The following is a 20,152-nucleotide window of genomic DNA, read 5'->3' as shown; positions in this document are numbered from 1 at the left end:
CCAATCAGCAGTTTATTACCACATATGGGATATTGCCTTAATCGGGAGACATTGTTTTACAAATGTTGGGGTGTATTTTCTTTATTATTCCTTGTAAATATTAAAAATGTCTGTTTTTTCAGAAAAAAAGTAGATTTTCATTTTTACAGACTAATTCTAATAAATTTAGCGAAAAACCTGTTTGGTCAAAATGCTAACTATACCCCTAGATAATTTCCTTGAGGGGTGTTGTTTCCAAAATGGGGTAACTTTTGGGGTGTTTCCACTGTTTTGGCACCACAGGACCTCTTCAAACCTGACAAGGTGCCTAAAATATATTCTAAAAAAAAAGGAGGCCCAAAATCCACTGGGTGCCCCTTTTTGCTTCTGAGGTCCATTACCGCACTAGGGCCACATGTGTGATATTTCTAAAAACTGCAGAATCTGGGCAATAAATATTGAGTTGCATTCCTCTGGTAAAATCTTCTGTGTTACAATTTTTTTTTATTAAAAATGAATTTCGGCGAAAAAAATTTAATTTGTAAATTTCACCTCTACTTTGCTTTAATTCCTGTGAAACGCCTAAAGGGTTAAAACACTTTGTGAATGCTGATTCGAATACCTTGAGGGGTGCAGTTTTCAAAATGGGGTGACTTCTGGGCATTTCCTAATATATATAGGGCCATCAAAGCCACTTCAGAACTGAACTGGTCCCTGAAAAAATGCCCTTTTGACATTTTCTTTAAAATATGAGAAATTTCTGCTAAAGTTCTAAGCCTTGTAACGTCCTGGAAAAATAAAAGGACGTTCAAAAAACGATGCAAACAAAGTAGACATATGGGAAATGTTAACTAGTAACTATATTGTGTGATCTTACTATCTGTTTTACAAGCAGATACGTTTTAATTTAGTAAAAAGCTAATTTTTTTAAAAAATGTAAACATTTTGGTGTTTTTTAGAAATATCAAAATTATCGACCCAAATTTTTTTCACTAACAAAGTACAACATGTCACGAGAAAACATTCTCAGAATAGCTTGGATAGGTAAAAGCATTCCAACGTTATTAGCACATAAATTAACACGTCAAATTTGAAAAAATCGGCTGTGTCCTGAAGGCCAAAACAGGCTGGGTCCTGAAGGGGTTAATATTCTAATTTTCTGAGACACTAAATTTTGGGCTTTCATTAGCGGTTCGCCATAATTGTCAAAAAAATGCTGGAAATGGATCACTCTTTGTGTAATGCATCTAGATATAATAGGAGTTTCACTCTTTGAATTGAATTCCTGAAATTGACTTTTTGTTCATTGAGGTGTGTGTATGTGTAATATATATATTTATACTATTTATTTTTTTTAGGGTGGAAAGGGGGGGGGTTGAACTTTTTAATCTGTTTAAAATCATGAAACTAAAATACATATATTTTTTTTTTATTGCATTGCTAGCACTAAATACTGCAATGCTAATTTATGTAGGGCTTAATAGGCGTACAAAGATGGCAGACCTGGGGCCTTCACCAGGCTGCCATGCCAACCATCGGTGATCGTGTTGCAGTGGAGCCTGATGGGCTGTCAGAGGTGGTTGCCCTTCTAACTCTTTAGATGTTGCTATTGACCACAGCCTCTAAAGGGTTAAGCAAGCGTGATCCCGCTCGCTACAGTGAAATGTCAGTTGTAACATACGTCCGACACCTGCGTTGTATGGAGTGCGCTAAGCCCGTGAGCCTGCTCCATACTTTATACGTTAGGAAGGGGTTAAAGTTTGGTCTTAGACAACGTGAATGCATATGTTGTGATGAGGCCTTGTATTTCTGTACTGGACGGGTCCATCATCCAGTATACTTTGACTGTAGTTCAATGATTTTCACATTGTTGCGTTTTTTTAAAAAGATCTCCACACAATCCAGTATTGCGTAAAAATTTAACCCCTTTAGGACGCAGCCTGTTTTGGCCTTGTGGCCCAGCCGATTTTATTTTATTTTTTTTCAAGTCTGACGCGTCACTTTATGTGGTAATTACTTGGGAATCCTTTTACCTATCCAAGCAATTCTGAGATTTTCTTCTGACCTATTGTACTTTATATTAGTGGAAAAATTTGGTCGATAAATTCAATATGTATTAGTGAGAAACACAAATTTAGAGAAAATTTGCAAAAATTAGCATTTTTCTAAATGGATCTGAGTGAACAGATCGTAATACCACACAAAATAGTCACTAGTTAACATTTCCCACATGTCTACTTTTATGTCATCCTTTTATTTTTCTAGGATGTTACAAGGCTTAGAACTTGAGAGAAATTTCTGCTAATTCCCAAGAAAATTTAAAAAGGCTATTTTTACAGGTACCAGTTTTTAGTTCTGAAGTGGTTTTGAGGGCCTTATATATTACAATACCCCCAATAAATCACCCCAAATTTGCAAGCTTCTTTTTTTTTTTTTTTTTTTTTTTTTTTTGGCGAAATTCATTTGTAATACATTTGTTTTTCTCAGGTTTTACCAGAGACACGCAATCTATATTTATTGCCCAGATTCTGCAGTTTTTATAAATATCCCGAATGTGGCCCTAGTGTCCTAATGGACCGAAACACTGGCCTCAGAAGCAAAAGAGCATATAGTGGATCTTGGGGCCTCCGTTTTTGTTTTTTTTTAGATTATATTTTAGGCACCGCGTCTGGTTTGAAGAGGTCTTGTGGTGCCAAAACAGTGGAAACTCCCCAAAAGTGGCCCCATTTTGGAAACTACACCCCTCAAGGAATTTATCTAGTGGTATAGTTAGCATTTTGACCCCACAGGTATTTAGCTACATTTTTTGCAGTGAGTCTGTGAAAATGAAAATCGACTTTTTTTTTTTTTTAGATATATATATATATATATATATCAGATATGTGCCAGTACATTAGCCTGTGGACGGATAGCACACAGACATATCAGATATATCCCAGTACATTAGCCTGTGGACAGATAGCACACAGGCAGTTATTAGGACATACTTGGGTATGTCCTAACAACATGAAATATGGTAAGACAGCCCTGGGGTCCGTCAATAGACCCTCGGCTGTCTGCCCATATATGGTATGGCCCTCGATCGCGTCACAGGAATTCCCTGTGACGGGATCCAGGGGCATCCCCCCTGCTCATTTTCTCCTGAATGCTGCAGTCAGCTGTGATCGCAGCATTCAGGGGAATAACGGCGGACACGAGAGGTTTCTCTGATCTCTGCCGTTATAGAGCGGGGCTGCGGCTGTATAATACAGCCATTGCCCCGCTCCTGACAGGAAGTGCGCGCGCGGTCAGCATGAGGTGATGCGGCCGGCGCTGCACTAATGAGCGGCAGTTCAGGCACTGAGGACAGAACATGGGGGTGTTTTGTAGTGTGCCCGCCATGTTCTGTCTCCAGTGCCGCCGCTCATTAGTGCAGCGCTGGCCGCATCGCATCATCCTGACCCCGCAAACTTATCATGACTCAGGAGCGGGGCTGTGGCTGAATTACACAGCCACAGCCGCGCTCCCATACATTCATGTATTACTATACTGAGCTGTGCGGCTGCGCAGCTCCGTATCGAAATACAGGAAATAGCGGTATCGAACCGTTTAGGGATGCACAGTATCGAAGTTTCGATGCACCGTGCATCCCTACCCTGGAGGGACCAAAACAGTGGAAACACCCCAAAAGTTACCCCATTTGGGAAACTACACCCCTCATGAAATTTTTCTAGGGGTATAGTGAGAATTTTGATCCCACAGGTTTTTTTTTTTCAGAATTTAGTGGAATTAGGCCGTGAAAATGAATATCTACATTTTTTTTCTACTAAAATGTTGCATTTTTTGCTTCATTTTCACAAGGGATAAAGGAGAAAATGCCACCCAAAATTTGTAACGCAATCTCTTCCGAGTATGACCATACCACACGTGTTAAAATTCGTTTGTTTGTTTTTTTATTAGAAATTAATTAACCTTTGCAGGACTGATCATTTTTTGCTTTTACATTTCAGTTATTCACTCCCTGGCTTCCAAACGCCATAACATTTTTATTTTTCCATCAACAAAGCGGTGTGAGGGCTTATTTTTTGTGGGAAGCGTTGTAGTTTCTATTGACTCAATTTAAAGTACCATATAATGTACTGGGGTCCGAAAATAAAATTTTTTGCAGGATGAAATTCGAAAAAACTGTTTGAAAAAATATTTGTTTAAAAAAATAAAATTGTTCTGAGAGCCATAACCTTTTTTTTTTTTTCGGTCGATTTGAGCGGTGTGTGGGCTTATTTTTGGCAAGACGAGCTGTAGTTTTTTTTTTGTTGTTTGTTTTTGTACACAACTTTTTGATTACTTTATTACATTTTATTTAGAGCGAAGTTGTTCATTATGCGCTATAAATGACAGTTTTACTTTATTCTGCGGGTCGATATGCTTACGGCGATATATGTATATAGGTTTTTTGTTTTGTGACGTTTGCACAATAAAATCACTTGTCTATAAAATTTATTTTCTATCACCATATCCTGAGAGCCATAACTTTTTTTTATTTCAGTCCAAAAAGCTGTGTAAGGGCTTGTTTTTTGCGGAACGGGTTGTAGTTTTTATTGGTACTATTTTGGGGTACATGCGACTTTTTGATCACTTTTTATTCTATATTTTGGGAGGGGCAGTGACCAAAAAATAGTGAGTCTGGCATTTGTTTTTCGTTTTTTATTTTTTTTGGTGTACACAGTGCGGGAAAAATAACATAGTTTGGGTCATTACGAACGCAGTGTTACCAAATATGTGTACTGTTTTTTTTTCCTATACTAAAAGACTTATTTTTACACTTTTGTAAAACATTTTTATGAACTTCTTTTTTTTTGTATATAATTTTTTTTTTTTTTACTTTTTACACTTTTTTTACCTGCAGCACTGATCGCTGCTAGAAAACATTACACTACCTAGTAGTGTAATGTATTCCAACTCAGTGTGACGTCACTGACAGTAAGGCCTAATTCAGATGCGCGTGTTCGGTCCGTGTGTCGGGCTTAGGCCAACAGCGCTAATTATTTTTTCATTTTTTTGTTACACTATGGTTGTTGCCATTTTGCTCTACACTGCACAGGCGGGGGTTGCGACCTTTCCTCTATTCTCCAATGGCGCTTCAGCGCGCTTTTTTTCTTTTTCCATTCATGGGGAATTGGTCCTCTATCATTGTCCGGTACCCTCACATGACCGCCAGCGGCCAATTGCAGCGCACTGTGGGTGTAGCTTCATTGTTCCCTACGGTCTTCCATTAGGACGGACGCTGCTGGGGACACAGGACCTCCCGAACAGAGCTGCTGCTTTCTTTCCTCAGTAATGACGTCTGCCATCTTGAAAGCGGGCAGGATCAGCCATTGCTGCTTCTACTCTCCTACAAGTGCTCTAGCCTACAGGCACTGAGTTATTTCCCTATAGGAACTTGCAATTCTCTAGCAGTGCTTGGTGAGACGGCCATTACTCCCTGAATAGAAGTACCTTACTGAACGGTTTTGTGGTTTTGTTTTTTTTTCTTCAGGCTTTTTTTTTTTCCCTCCTGTTTCAGTGTGAAGTTATGTAACCATCTCTGCTGCCATGTCTGACCCTATAAGGCTGGGTTCCCACAGTGCAGATTTTTTTTTTTTTGGCCAAAACCAGAGTTTGATTCCAGGAGAACAGACCTACAGTTCAGTCCAGAATTATTTGAACAGTAAGGCGGGATTCACACGACCGGGTCCCGCCCGAGCCCGAGTGTCGGCCGGTAAAATCGTCCATTTTGCCCGGCCGGTTTAGATAAAGTTTAGATAAAGTTTGCATCCGTTCCGGGCCGGGCAGATCTGGACAGTGACATCAGCGGCAACTCCTGAAGGGGAATCCCCATGTGTTCGGGGATTCCACTTCAGGAGTTTCCCCTGATGTCACTGCCCAGATATGGACAGACATCAAGCGCTCTGTCCAGGTGCGGAATCCCCGAAAACACTGGGATTCCGCCCCTTCAAGGAGCTAAAGTGGGGCTAGCACATACCTCCCTGCTCTGCTATAGTGGCGTCGCTACAGTAGTAGCAGCAGCTGCTAGCGGCGCCATGGAAGGTGTCGCCGGGCCAGGGCGCTTTTAACAAGCAGGGGAAGGGAGCCAGACGCAGCGCTCCCTTCCACCTGCTGTACACCCCGGCCCTGCCACACAGTGTACAGCGTAGCCATTCGTCCGAATGGCATCAACTCCTCCTCACATGCACTCTGCGTTGTGAGGAGGAGGAGATAGAGCGCAAGCGACGGAAAACCCGGCCATCACTCGGGACACATTCCGGTGATGGCCGTGTATTACCCGGCCCCATAGACTTCTATGGGGGCCGGGTACCCGGCCGAAAATAGAGCATGTCCTATTCTCGGTCGTGTGAATAGCCCCATTAGGGGTCTATTATTCCTAATGCAGCCGGGTGCCGGCCAATTTATGAAAGGCCGGGAAAACCTGTCGTGTGAATGAGGCCTTACACAAGTTTTGCCATTTTAGCTGTTTACCAAAACCTATTGAATGTACAGTTTTATATAATCAATAATAATATACGGCTTCACCGTACAGATGGACAACGACCCAAAACATATGAAAGCAACCCAGGAGTTTTTAAGGCAAAGAAGTGGAATATCCTGCAATGGCCAAGTCAATGTCCAGATCTCAACCAGATTGAGCATGCATTTCACTTGCTTAAGACAAAACTTAAAGAGGCTCTGTCACCACATTTTAAGTGCCCTATCTCCTACATAAGGACAGTGAATAGACATTCCTTCCAGCCAGGACGGGATGTCTATTCACAATCCCGACACTTCGGTAACGTTTGTGTGGGACTTATGGCAGAGCAAGCGTAATCTCGCGAGATCACGCTGTAAATGACCGGTTACAGCGAGATTACGCTTGCTCTGCTGTAAGTCCCACACAAACGTTAGCGAATTGTCGTGATTTCGAATAGACATCCCGTCCTGGCTGGAAGGAATGTCTATTCACTGTCAAGATACTTCAGTAACGTTAATGTGTCAGTATAAGACAGCACATTGTGAATAACGCAGTGTCACTATGCGATGAGTAAATGAATGGAGAGAAGTGTATGACGCTGATTGGTCAGCGTCATACACTCCTCCTGTACAACGCCCACTTGGTCTAAAGTAAAAACATGCCCAGTTGGGCATTAAGAAAGTAGCATAAAGCTAAAATCGCTAATAACATGGTAATAATAGATTGTTCTTCTAAATAAAAAACTGTCACCTACATTACCGCGCCAATCTGCTTATATAGGAGATAGGGCACTTATAATGTGGTGACAGAGTGTCTCTAAGGCAGAAGACCCACAAACCAGCAGCAACTGAAGACAGCTGCAGTAAAGGCCTGACAAAACATTACAAAGGAGGAAACTCAGCGTTTGGTGATGTCCATGGGTTCCAGACTTCAGGCTGTCATTGCCTGCAAAGGATTCTCTACAAAGTATTCAAAAAAAAAAAAGCATTTTATTTATGGTAATGTTAATTTGTCCAATTACTTTTGAGCCCCTGAAAGGAGAAGGCAGAGGAGAAAAATGGTTGCAATTCCTGAACGTTTCACAAGATATTTTTGTTCAACCCCTTGAATTAAACCTGAAAGTCTACACTTCAATTGCATCTCCGTTGTTTAATTTCATATCCAATGTGGTGGCATGCAGAGCCCAAATCATGTGTCATTGTCCAAATAATTCTGGACCTGAGGGTATGTTCACACGCTTAACAAAAAAACAGCTGAAAATACGGAGCTGTTTTCAAGGGAAAAAGTCTTCTGATTTTCAGTAGTTTTTTAAGCAACTAGCTATTTTTTACAGCCGTTTTTGGAGTTCTTTTTCTATTGAGTCAATGAAAAACGGCCCAAGAAGTGACATGCACTTCTTTTTACAGGGCATATTTTTACACGCCGTTATTTGAAAATGAGGCGTAAAATAAAGCCCCGTCGGAATAGAATGCCATATTTCCCATTGAAATCAATGGGCAGATGTTTGTAGGCGTTCTGCTTCCAATTTTTTTCAGCTGTTTTTTGGGACGTTTACGGCCTGAAAGGCTGAAAATAGCCCGTGTGAACATACCCTAGCTGTACAAGGCCTTCCTTTTTATATATTTCTTCTGTTTAGGTTCTGTTCCTGGTTTTGGCTACAAAAAACGCATGCAAAATCTTCACTGGGAACCCAACCTAAAGGGGAACCCTCACGCCAGACAACCATTGCGGTTGGTTTATTATGCCTGTTCCAAGTGCAATACTAGATTTCCTTGTGGTCGTTCTACTTCCATACGTGAATCATGCTGGTCCCCTAGCCAAATGGCTGCAGCCTCTGCACCCCTGCCACCCAGCCCCCCCCCCCCCCCGAGTATTGCTCGCCCCTGATATAACCGGTGCGGATCCAGAATAGGCCAATACCTTTTTCTGGGTGGTTGATAACCTACTGAGTATCGCTCAGTTCATTTTAGGTAGCATGTCTGCCTGCCCGCTGGACTTTCTTATTCTGCCCGTCTTCATATGGACTCCCCGTCCATGTCTTCCCCTCATGGTTGGACCAGATCTTTTCGCCTACCTTAATTTTCAAGTGCCCCCCCCCTCCCCCCAGAGAGGTTCTGTCTGGGGAATTGTCTGATTTCTGACTTTGATTAAGTTGGTAAAGGTTCTCACCTTGGTTGAGGTACTAATTAGAGCTGTCTGTGACACACTTGTCACTGATTCTGCACATTCTACCAACTCCATTTCCCTCCTTCAGCCTCCAACATTCTCAGGCTGTTTTTCCAGCCCACTCGGAACTAGAGGGTATTCTTTTTAACCCCTTAGTGACCACTAATACGCCTTTTTACGTCGGTCACTAATGGGCTTTAGGCTAGGCTGACGCCTTTTCACGTCAGCCTAGTCTAAGTCCTGTCCTGATGACAGCTGAGCTCCTGCTCCAACGCCCGCGATCGAAGTTTACTTCGATCGCGGCCGTTTAACCCGTTAAATGCCGCCGTCAATAGCGACCGCGGCATTTAACTTTGTTTACAGAGGGAGTGCGCTCCCTCTGTCACCCATCGGCGGCCCGCGAATGAAATGGCGGGTCTCCGATGGGGTGTCATGGCAGCCGGGGGCTTGATAAAAGCCCCCAGGTCTGCCCTGGACATATTCCTGTTAGGACGCGCCGGAGGCACGTCCTAACAGATTGCCTGTCAGATTTACACTGACAGGCAATAATGCTCTGGTATACGAAGTATACCAGAGCATTATAGCAGCGATCGGAATATCGCAAAGTAAAGTCCCCTAGTGGGACTAATAAAATCAGTTATCAAAGTGAAATAAATATTATTAATAAAGTACAGTAAAAAAATAAATCCATTTTTTTCCATAAAAAGTGGTTTTATTTAGTAAAAGTGTAAAAAAATAAAAAAAGTACACATATGTGGTATCGCCGCGACCGTAATGACTCCATTAATAAAGTTAATATGTAATTTAAACCGCAAAGTGAACACCGTAAAAAAAACAACGCAAAAAACCATGGCGAAATTGCAATTTTTTTCCATTGCCCCCCAAAAGTCATAATAAAAATGAATCAATAAGTCTCATGTACCCCAAAACAGTACCATTCAAAACTACGTCTTGTCCCGCAGAAAACAAGCCCAAAAAAAATCACTACATTGATGGAAAAATAAAAAAATTACGGCTCTTGGAAAGCGACGATGCAAAAGCAAATAATTTTAGTTCAAAAGTGTTTTTATTGTGCAAAAGTCGTAAAACATAAAAAAACCTCTACATATGTGGTATCGCCGTAATCGTACCGACTCATAGAATAAAGGTAACCTGTTATTTACGTCGCATAGTGAACGGCGTCAATTTAAAAACGCATAGAACAATGGCGGAATTTCAGTTTTTTTTTATAATCCCCCCCAAAAAGGTTAATAAAAGTTAATATAAAAATTATATGTACCCAAAAATGGTGCCATTAAAAAGCACAACTAATCCCGCAAAAAATTTATGTTCGTGTATGTGATGTGTGTACTATGTTCGTGTGATACTGTCTGCTGAGCCCTGTATCTAATCCTACACTGTGCAGTCGCTCAGAAAATGGCGGCACACAGTGTAGGAGGTTTGAAGATTCAAACCCTTCCTTCTCCTGGCGCTAGCCAAAAGAAGGGAGGGGGGATTGTGTGAGGACACCAGAGGAGAGTGTGTCTACCCCAAATTTGCAGCATAAAGCAATGCGGTTGCTTTACCACAGTGACCATGCTGCAATTTTGGGAACTGCTCCCTCTAGTGCCCAGCACATGGAAATGTTATAAATTAGAATCTAATTTATAATATTTCCTGACTTGTGAAAAAAAAATTAAAAATAAAACAATGTGTTATCACTCAAATACTAATTGTTTAACTGAAAAAATAATACTAATTTCTAGCGACACATTCCCTTTAAGGAATGGAAGCACCCGAACAAGAAATTTTGTCACGCTAGCAGTCTAGATGATTTCTACCCTTTTCAAGAAGGAATTTCTTCTGCATGGTTGCGGTCTCTAGCAGTGAATCCTCCGGTTTCTTGTTTAGCCAAGACCACAACCTTGCCAGTGGCAGATTCCACTTTCTTCAAAGTTTCTCTGGATCGCCATGTGGACTCCTTTGCTGAAAACCACTTCTGAGGCCTCTGGCTATGCCCTTTGGCCAATTTCTGCATTTGTCTGGGTTAGCATTGCTATCACTGAATGGGCACGCTAACTCAGTAATGGCCTGCTCTCAGGTCCTCCTCTGGATGAACTAATTGATCTGTCTCGCCTTATCTCCAATGTGTGAAGGTATATTTGGCCTGACTTCAGTCTCCTATAAATATTTCCTCCTCTGCCATTGCTTCTCCGGTGGCTCAAGGCAGAAGGGATTTCTGGCATTCTGGTAGCCCCCAGATTGACTGCGCCGCTGTTGGTACACGTACCTTGTGTCCCTGTTGGCTGACGTCCGATGGCTTTTATCTCTCTGTCCCAACCTTCTGTCTCTGGGACCCCTCTTCCACCAGAATTTTGAGGTCGCTACCTTTAACGGTGTGATTTGAGGCTGCAGTTCTGATGACTCGTGTGTTTCCAGAGAATGTTATCCTCGCTATTCTTAAGGCTAGGAAGCCACCTTCATTTACCTTCTTACATGGAAGGCCATCCTTTGTTGGTGTGGGGAAAGCAGGTTGCCCCCTTGCGTTTTTCCTTGTCCAGAAGTCCCTCCATTTTGCAAAGGTGTCCTGTATCACAGCTTGGCATTCAGCTCCCTCTAAGGGGCAGGCGTCTGCCCTTTCCGCCTCGTTTGGTCGACCGTAAGAGATTCCGGTGATGCAATGCAAGGGGCATCCCCCTTCTCACTTTCGCCTTGAATGCTGTGGTCCACTTCAAGGGAATAGCGGCGGGGAACAGCGGTTTCTCTGATCTCCGCCGTTAGAGTGGGGCTGTGGCTGTGTAATACAGCCATTACCCCGCTCCTGACAAGTATGCGTCCACACGCGCTGTCCGCATTATGTGATGCAGCCGGAGCTGCATTAATAAGCGCCGACCGTGAAGACAGAACATAGGTGAGTTTGGCATTGCGCCTGCCATGTTCTGTCTCCAGTGCTGCCTCTCATTAGTGCAGCGCCAGCTGCATTAGATCATTTTGACCGCGTGCACACACTTGTCAGGAGCGGGCAAAGGCTGTATTAAACAGCCGCAGCCCTGCTGTGACTAAATTCATGTGTTAGAATATTAAGCTGTGCTACAGCTTAGTATCGAAAAATATATGAATTAACAGTTTGAGGGTACCGAAATAATATCGATATATTGATGCATTGTGCAACCCTAGGCCTAGGTCTCATATAGGGAACTGCAGCTGTTCAAGTTGACACCACCTATCCTAGCGCTACAATTGGGCAGCTTACCAGATTTACTGAATATTCAGCATCAGAGTACATATCATTTTGTGTGTGTGTGTGTATATGTATATATATATATATATATATATATTATAGCAAAGAAAGAATGGCGACGTCAAAGAAGTGCCTGTCACTTCTTCAGACGTAAATGGAGCCGTTTTCCATGGACCCCATGGAAAACCAGCTCCAATTACGTCCGTAATTTACGCAGCAAAAGACGCCTGCACATGCCATTACGGTGTGGTTTTCTCCTGAAAACAGCACCGTAATTTCAGCCGTAACGGACGCTACCGTGTGAACATACCCTAACTGTTAATGAAAACCCAAAATTTAGTTTTTAAAGGGAAGGTGTCATGAATTTTTTTTTTTTTTTTAATTATTCTCATATTGCTTTTAATATGATAACCTAAATTGTATTTATTTATATTCTCGTGTTCTACTTTTTACTTTGTTCTTTTACTTCTCTATGGGGGTTGCCATTTTATTTTTATTTTTTTCATCTCTATGTGTCGATTAACGACACGTACAGAGATGGAATACGGCACATACAACCCCATAGAGAATGCGAGCGGGAGCCATACCATTCTCTGAAGCGTACGCCGTCTGTGTGGGAACGACACATGCGGCGCTCCCACACAGACCAAAACGAAGCTTGTTCGCAGAGCGAAATCCGGCGCCATTTTCATGTGGACCGAAAGCCGCTGCCGGACAGTAAGATGACTACTTCCGGCCGCGGCTTCCGGCCATATGTTCAAGGAAGCGAAGGTGCAAGGAATAGGGGTGGTGGCGGTGGCAGGAGAAGGTAATTTATGTTCGTGTATTATGTTCGTGTTATACTGTCTGCTGAGCACTGTATCTACTCCTCCTACACTGTGCATTCGCACAGAAAATGGCGGCACACAGTGTAGGAGGTTTGAAGATTCAACCAGCACCTTCTGGCACTAGCCAGAATAAGGGAGGGGGGATTGTGTGAGGACACTAGAGAGATTGCCTACCCCAAATTTGCAGCATAAAGCAATGAGGTTGCTTTACCACATTGACCATGCTGCAATTTTGGGAACTGCTCCCTCTAGTGGCCAGCACATGGAAATATTATAAATTAGAATCTAATTTATAATATTTCCTGACTTTTGAAAAAATTAAAACAATGTGTAATCACTCAAAGAATAATTGTTTAACTAAAAAAAATAATTCTATTGTCAAATTTGAATATTGGGTAAAAGTTCAAGATTGTAGACTCATGGCATCACACTCAACAGCTAATCAACAAAAAACATTTGCAAAGGATTCCTAAGCCTTTAACCCCTTCCCCCTGCTTGCATTCTGGGCACTAATGACCAAGCCATTTTTTACGTTTTTCCATCGTCCCATTTGAAGAGCTATAACTTTTTTATTTTCACGTCGACATAGCTGTATAAGGTCTTGTTTTTTGCGGGACAAGTTGTACTTTTTAACAGCACCATTTTGGGGTACATATAATTTATTCATTAACTTTTATTAACTTTTTTTGTGGGGGGATAGAAGAAAACCTGAAATTTCGCCACACTTCTTTTTTTGCATCCTAAATCTACGTAGTTTACCGTGTGGTATAAATAACACTAACTTTATTCAACGGGTTGTTACGATTGCAAAGATACCAAATTTGTATAGATTTTGTATGTTTTACTACTTTTACACCGTAAAAACACCTTTTTTCAAAATTATTTGTTTTTGTGTCTCCATATTTGAAGAGCCATAACTTTTTTTTTTTTATTGTTCCATGAGGCAGTTGTATGAGGGCTTTTTTTTTGCGGGACGACTTGTAGATTTTATTGGTACCATTTTAGAGTATATGCGACTTCTTGATCACTTTTTATCACAAGTCAGGATTAACAGAAAACCGCAATTTTTCAATTTTTTTACGGCGTTCACCGTGCGGGTTAAATAATGTAACCGCTTTATAGTCGGGGTAGTTACGGACGCGGCGATACCAAATATGTGTAACTTTTTTGCTTTATTGTGTTTTTTTTTTTAATAGTATAGCATTTTGTAAGGGGAAAAAGTGGGTTTTTCATTTTTTTTTTTTTTTTCTTTCATTGTTTTTTTATTAACTTTTAGTCAACTATTTTTACTATTCCCACTAGGGGACTTTAATATGCGATCACCCGATCGCTTTTATAACACACTGCAATAATTTTGTAATGCAGTGTATTACTGCCTGTCCTTTTAAAACGGACAGGCATCTGCTAGGATATACCTCCGGCATGACCTAGCAGGCATTCACTACAGGCAGACCTGAGAGCCTTTATTAGGCCCCCGGCTGCCATCAGAGACACACTCTGCGATCTTATCGCCGGGTGTCCGTGGGATGAGAGGGAGCTCCCTCCCTCTCTCCAAAACCACTCGGATGCGGTGCACGCTATTGAGTGCCACATCTGACGGGTTAAACGGGTGAGATTGATACTAATATCGATCTCACACACGTTCGAGCAGGGATGTCCCCAGCCCTCCACTACCAGAGGTAGCTGAGAGCAGGGAGATTTAACAGCTCCCTGCTCTGTTTATTTATTCTGATGCAGCGCCGTGAAAAGGCTATTGTATCAGAATAAAGCCCATTAGTGGCCACCGTGAAAAGGCTTATCAGCGGTCATTAAGGGGTTAAAAGGAATGGTCTGTTTCCCAGTGGTCCAAAGTCCTGTTTTCAGATGGAAATTTTGCATTTCATTTGGAAATCAAGGTCCCAGAGTCTGGAGGAAGAGTGGAGAGGCATCCATCTAAGTTGCTTGCGGTCCAGTGTGAAGTTTCCACAGTCAGTGATGGTTTGGGGAGTCATGTCATCTGTTGGTGTTGGTCCACTGTGTTATATCAAGTCCAGAGTCAGCGCAGCGTCTACCAGGAAATTTTAGAGCACTTCATGCTTCCCTCGGCTTTCATTTTCCAGCAGGAGCAGGACTCGGCACCTGCCCACACTGCCAAAAGTACCAAGACCTGGTTTAATAACCACAGTATCACTGTTCTTGATTGGCCAGCAAACTCGCCTGACCTAAACCCCATAGAGAATCTATAGGGTATTGTCAAGAGGAAGATGAGACACCAGACCCAACAATGCAAACGAGCTGAAGGCCGCTATCAGAGCAACCTGGGCTTCCATAACACTGCAGTAGTGCCACAGGCTGATCGCCTTCATGCCACGCCGCATTGATACAGTAATTCATGCCAAAGGGGCCCCGACCAAGTATTGAGGGCATATACTGTATATTTCAGTAGCCCTACATTTCGGTATTAAAAATCATTTTTGAAATTGGGCTTATATAATAATCTAACTTTCTGAGAAACTAAATTTTGGGTTTTCATTAACTGTTAGCCATAATCATCAACATTAAAAGAAAATAATGCTGGAACTAGATCACTCTCTGTACTGAATCTTTATAACAAATGAGTTTCACTTTTTGAGTTGAATTACTGAAATAAGTCAACTTTTTGGTGATATTCTAATTAGTTGAGAAGTGTGTGTGTGTGTGTGTGTGTGTGTGTGTGTGTTTATTTGTATATTTTTTTTTTTCCTTTTGAACCCATCATGCCTCTGGCCTTCAATTGTGCAAGGCGGCCACGTGATCTCTGCACACCTTTTGTCAAATCCTACCAGGTTCACACATTTTTCTTCTGCAGACACTTTCCTAGGTCACAAGGTCTTGCAGACATCCGTGAAATAGTTGACCATGTTCTGTTCCCACCCCTCGGGGGACTGCTCTAGGACGTCCCACGGTCTGTTTCCCCCAATGTAACAAACAAGAAAACAGGATTTTCTAAGTACTTACCGTAAAAACCTTTCCTTGTCCAGTTCTTTGGGGGACACTACTCGCACCCATTTGGTATCAAGGGTTTTAGTTTACAGTTGTCAGTTTGAGAAATTTCCGCTAGTGTTTTGACGTACTTATCTTGACTTGTATCTGCTTCTCCTACTTGCAGACAAATTGAATAGCTTAGTGTCTGTAGGCAGGGTATATCCTGTAGGAGGAGTCACCCTTTTTTTTTATTTTATAGTGTCAAATCTCCTTAATGGCAACTGCATATACCTACTGTCTGTGTCCCAACCCCCAAATGAACTGGACAAAAAAAGTTAAAATATCCTGTTTTTTATTTTTTATTCAGTCCATGCGGGCCAAGGTGTGCCTCCTTCCATTCCATATGTGGAGATTATTGAACAACCAAAGCAACGAGGTATGAGATTTCGGTACAAGTGTGAGGGACGCTCTGCTGGAAGCATTCCTGGAGAGCGAAGTGCCGATACAACGAAAACTCATCCCGCTATTAAGGTCAGTACTCGTTCCTGTTTTTTGAGGGGTGTGCGTTTGCGTAAAGCTGCACGGATTTGCAGGCATTCTGTGAATTTTTTAAATCTTGTACGCTGTGTATCAGGGTTGAGGTGGTGGACTTTTTTGTTCTGGCAGAGGTGATGTCCTGTCAGAATGCTGAAACAAGATTCAGCAGATAGATTCAGAAATTCAGCGAAATCCGACGTTTCTTCCACAACATTAGACTCAGCCATTAAGATGGCCAATGACGTTACCAGATGACATAAGGGTTTAACCCTTTCCCGTTGATCATATGCTTATTTACGTCAGGAAAGTTTTTTTTAAAATGGTGCCTGCTCTGAAGCAGAGTGGGCGCCATAGCCGCCGGGTCTCTGTGTTGCACAGCAGGGACCCGGCGTCAGTGCTTGCGATTAGAACAATTTCTGATCGTAAGCATTTAACCCCTCAGATGCCGTTGTCCGATGTTACCATCGGCACCTGAGGGGTTCTTACGGCCCCTTTTCATTTCGGGGCTGGGCACCGGCTCCCGCGCGGTGAGATCGCGGGAACCAGCTGAGAGCCTTGTGAATGCTCTAAGCCTTGCTATAGGAAGATTGCTATTGAGACCTGTCTGTGGCATGTCTCAATAGCAATGCACTAATTTTGCCATAGACCGCAATATTGTGATATTCCAGTCTATGGCATAAGCAATCTAATGATTGCAGGTTCAAGCCCCCTAAGGGGGCTAAAAAAACAGTAGTACATTTTTTTAAATAAAAATAAAGAGTGTGTGTGTGTGTGTGTGTGTGTATATATATATGTGTGTGTGTGTGTATATATATATATATATATATATATATATATCTATCACCCCCCTTTCCCTAGATCACATATGTTTATTTTTATATTAGGTATCCCAGCGTATGAAAATGCCTGATCTATAAAAATATAGTTTACATTTACTCAGCGCATAGGGATCCTGCTAGATCAGTATGTGCTGTATTATACTAACACATTACCGTTACTGAAGTGTTTAGACAGTGAATAGACATTCCTTCCAGCCAGGACGGGATTTCTATTCGCAATCCCGACACTTCGGTAATGTTTCTTTGGTTCTTACAGCAGAGCAAGCGTAATCTCGCGAGATCACGCTGTAAATGACAGGTTACAGCGAGATTACGCATGCTCTGCTGTAAGTCCCGCACCAACGTTAGTGAAGTGTCATGATTGTGAATAGACATCCCGTCCTGGCTGGAAGGAATATCTATTCACTGTCTAAACACTTTAGTAACGTTAATATTACAGTATAAGACCGCACATAGTGATCTAGCAGGATCCCTATGCGCTGACTAAATTAATGGAGAGGTGTATGACGCTGATTGGTCAGCGTCACACACTCCTCTGTACAACGCCCCGGTCTAAAGTAAAAACACGCCCAGTTGGGCATTAAGAAAGTAATTAGCATAAAGTAAAAATATCTAATAACGTGGTAAAAATCGTTTTTCTAAATAAAAACCACTGCTGTCTCCTACATTATAGCGCCCATCTCCTTATGTAGGAGCTAGGGCACTTATAATGTGGTGACAGGGACTCTTTAATCCATAAAATATATTTACCCCAAAATGGTGCAATTAAAAAATAGAAATCGTCCCGCAAAAAGTCTTTATACAACTATGTCGATGCAAAAATAAAAGTTGTAGCTCTTGGAATGCGACGATGGAAAAACGTAATGACAAAGATATTCTTAAGGCTTAAAATAGGCTGGTCATTAAGGAGTTAAAAGTACTAAAACATACCAAACTATATAAATTTGCTATCACACTGATCGTATTGACCTGCAGAATGAAGGTAATGTGTAATTCTCACTGTACAGTGAACACCGTAAAAACTAAGCCCATACGAAAATGGTGGAACTGCTTTTATTTTTATTTCTTTTTCTCCAATTACACTCCGTTTAAAATTTTTATATATTTTTTTTTTATTCCAGCTTCCCAGTACTTTACACATAATATTAAATGGTACCATCAGAAAGTACAATTTGTCCTGTAAAAATTAAGCCCTCATATGATTGTCAATGAAAAAATTAAAGTTTGAGGGCAGGGGGGAAAAACAAAAATTAGTCTGTCCTTAGAGGGTTAAGGGCGAAGAGCAGATGTGTGTCTGTCTAAAGACAGCTACGGTCCTGCTTTAATGGGCAGGATCGAAGTTACCTCAGATCCCACTCGTTTAACCCCTTAGATTTGGCAGTAAATAGTGACCGTGGCATTCAAGTTATTTCAGAGAGTGGGGGCTCTCTCGTTCACCCCATTGGCACCCCTGCGACACGATCGTGGGGTGCTGATGGCTTCCATGGCAGCTGGGGGCCTAAAAGTGGAAGTAATTCAATGTATTATAAAAGCGATCAAATGATCGAACGTATAGTCAAGTCCCATAGTGGGACAAAAAAAAAAAAAAGTAAAAAATTGTTTAAGTTACTAATAATTGAAAAAATCCCAAATAAACTTTTTCTTACAAAATGCTTTATTAAAAGACAAAACGGAAAAACAACTATTACGTTGTTTAACCCGCATGGTGAACGCCGTAAAAAATAAAATAAAATGGCAGATTTGCTATTTTCTGTTTATCCTACAAAAAATGCAATCAAAAAGTATTGTTTGTGTGCCAAAATGGTACTAATAAACTATGTTGTTCCGCAAAAAAAAGTGCCCATGTACAGCTTTCGTCGGCAGAAAACTTCGCATAGGGCGACTCAAAAATATAATTGCACGATAATTATTTTTTTTTTAAAAAAAAAAGCATAGTAAAACATAACTATACAAATATGGTATCTCTGTAATTGAATACTCGCAGAATACATTTATCGTTATTTATACCACAGGTAGACTTTTCGCTATTCTTTTTTGTCTTACAAAGTGCTAGGTCTACATGAAAACAAAAAAAAAGTTATGGCTCTTGAAATTTGACAGTCAAAACCACTGAAAAAAAACACACTAAGGCCCCATGCACACGACCGTAAAAACGCCCGTAATCACAGCCCGTAATTACAGGCAGTAATTACGGCACGGGCAGGCCCATAGAAGTCTATGGGGCTCCCGTAATTACGGGTGACTACGTGTGTGCACCCGTAATTACGGGAGCGTTGCTAGGCTACGTCCGTGTATAGTCACTGTCCATGGTGCTGAAAGAGTTAAACGATCGGCAGTAACTCTTTCAGCACCCGGGACAGTGACTGCCGATCACAATATAGATAAAGCTGTAAAAAAAAAGACGTTCATACTTCCTGCTTCTTCTTCCTCCAGTCCGGCCTCCCGGGATGACGTTACAGCCCATGTGACCGCTGCAGCCAATCACAGGCCAATCACTGGCTGCAGCGGTCACATGGACTGCGCGTCATCCAGGGAGGTCGGACTGGATGTCAAGAGAGGGACGCGTCACCAAGACAACGGCCGGGTAAGTATGAATTTCTTTTACTTTCCTGTCCCTTCTCGCTATCCTGCACTGATAGAGAGAAGGGCTGCCGATTACTGCAGTGTAATTTTGCAGAGAAAACGTGACCGTAAATACGGGTGGAATAAAGGGTGACTCCGGACCCATATTTACAGGCACGGGTCCGTAAATACTGGTGCAATACGGGCCGACTACGTGTGACCAAGGACCCGTATTTACGGGTGGACAAAAATACGGTCGTGTGCATGAGGCCTAAGTCCCCAAATAGGCTGGTCACTAAAGTGTTAAATATCCGTGGATAGATGTGATTTAAATAATCATTAGTATGTCCCCTCAAAATAATAAATAAAAAAAATGTAACAAAACGTTGCATATGTGATAAAACGCATAAAGAACTTGCCTCTTCTCTTCCAAGTGGCGATACGACGCTGATGCTTCAATCCTCCTGGTCTGTGTTTGCAAGCGGCCAGCATGTGACCACAGCAGTCAATTGAAGGCCTCAGCAGTCACGTGCAGTATTCCTGCCATTGTCGCTCAGTGATATGAGCCATGATGCTAGGAATACGGCACCTGACG

General features: G+C 41.9%; 1 protein-coding gene across 2 annotated transcripts in view; it reads left to right on the top strand.

The window, feature by feature from the left end:
- The window catches only part of RELA (RELA proto-oncogene, NF-kB subunit), a 116,103-nt gene that overhangs the window by 39,044 nt on the left and 56,907 nt on the right, over positions 1-20,152 (top strand). For both annotated transcript variants that reach the window (XM_075837307.1, XM_075837306.1), the window contains exon 2: positions 15,987-16,150. In XM_075837307.1, coding sequence (XP_075693422.1) covers positions 15,987-16,150 — 164 coding nt within the window. The remainder of the gene's footprint in view (positions 1-15,986; positions 16,151-20,152) is intronic.

Source organism: Rhinoderma darwinii, chromosome 9 (assembly GCF_050947455.1).
Source record: "Rhinoderma darwinii isolate aRhiDar2 chromosome 9, aRhiDar2.hap1, whole genome shotgun sequence".
In the NCBI taxonomy this organism is placed as follows: domain Eukaryota; kingdom Metazoa; phylum Chordata; class Amphibia; order Anura; family Rhinodermatidae; genus Rhinoderma; species Rhinoderma darwinii.
The sequence above is the reverse complement of the archived record's forward strand: the minus strand, read 5'-3'. Positions and strand labels throughout refer to the sequence as shown.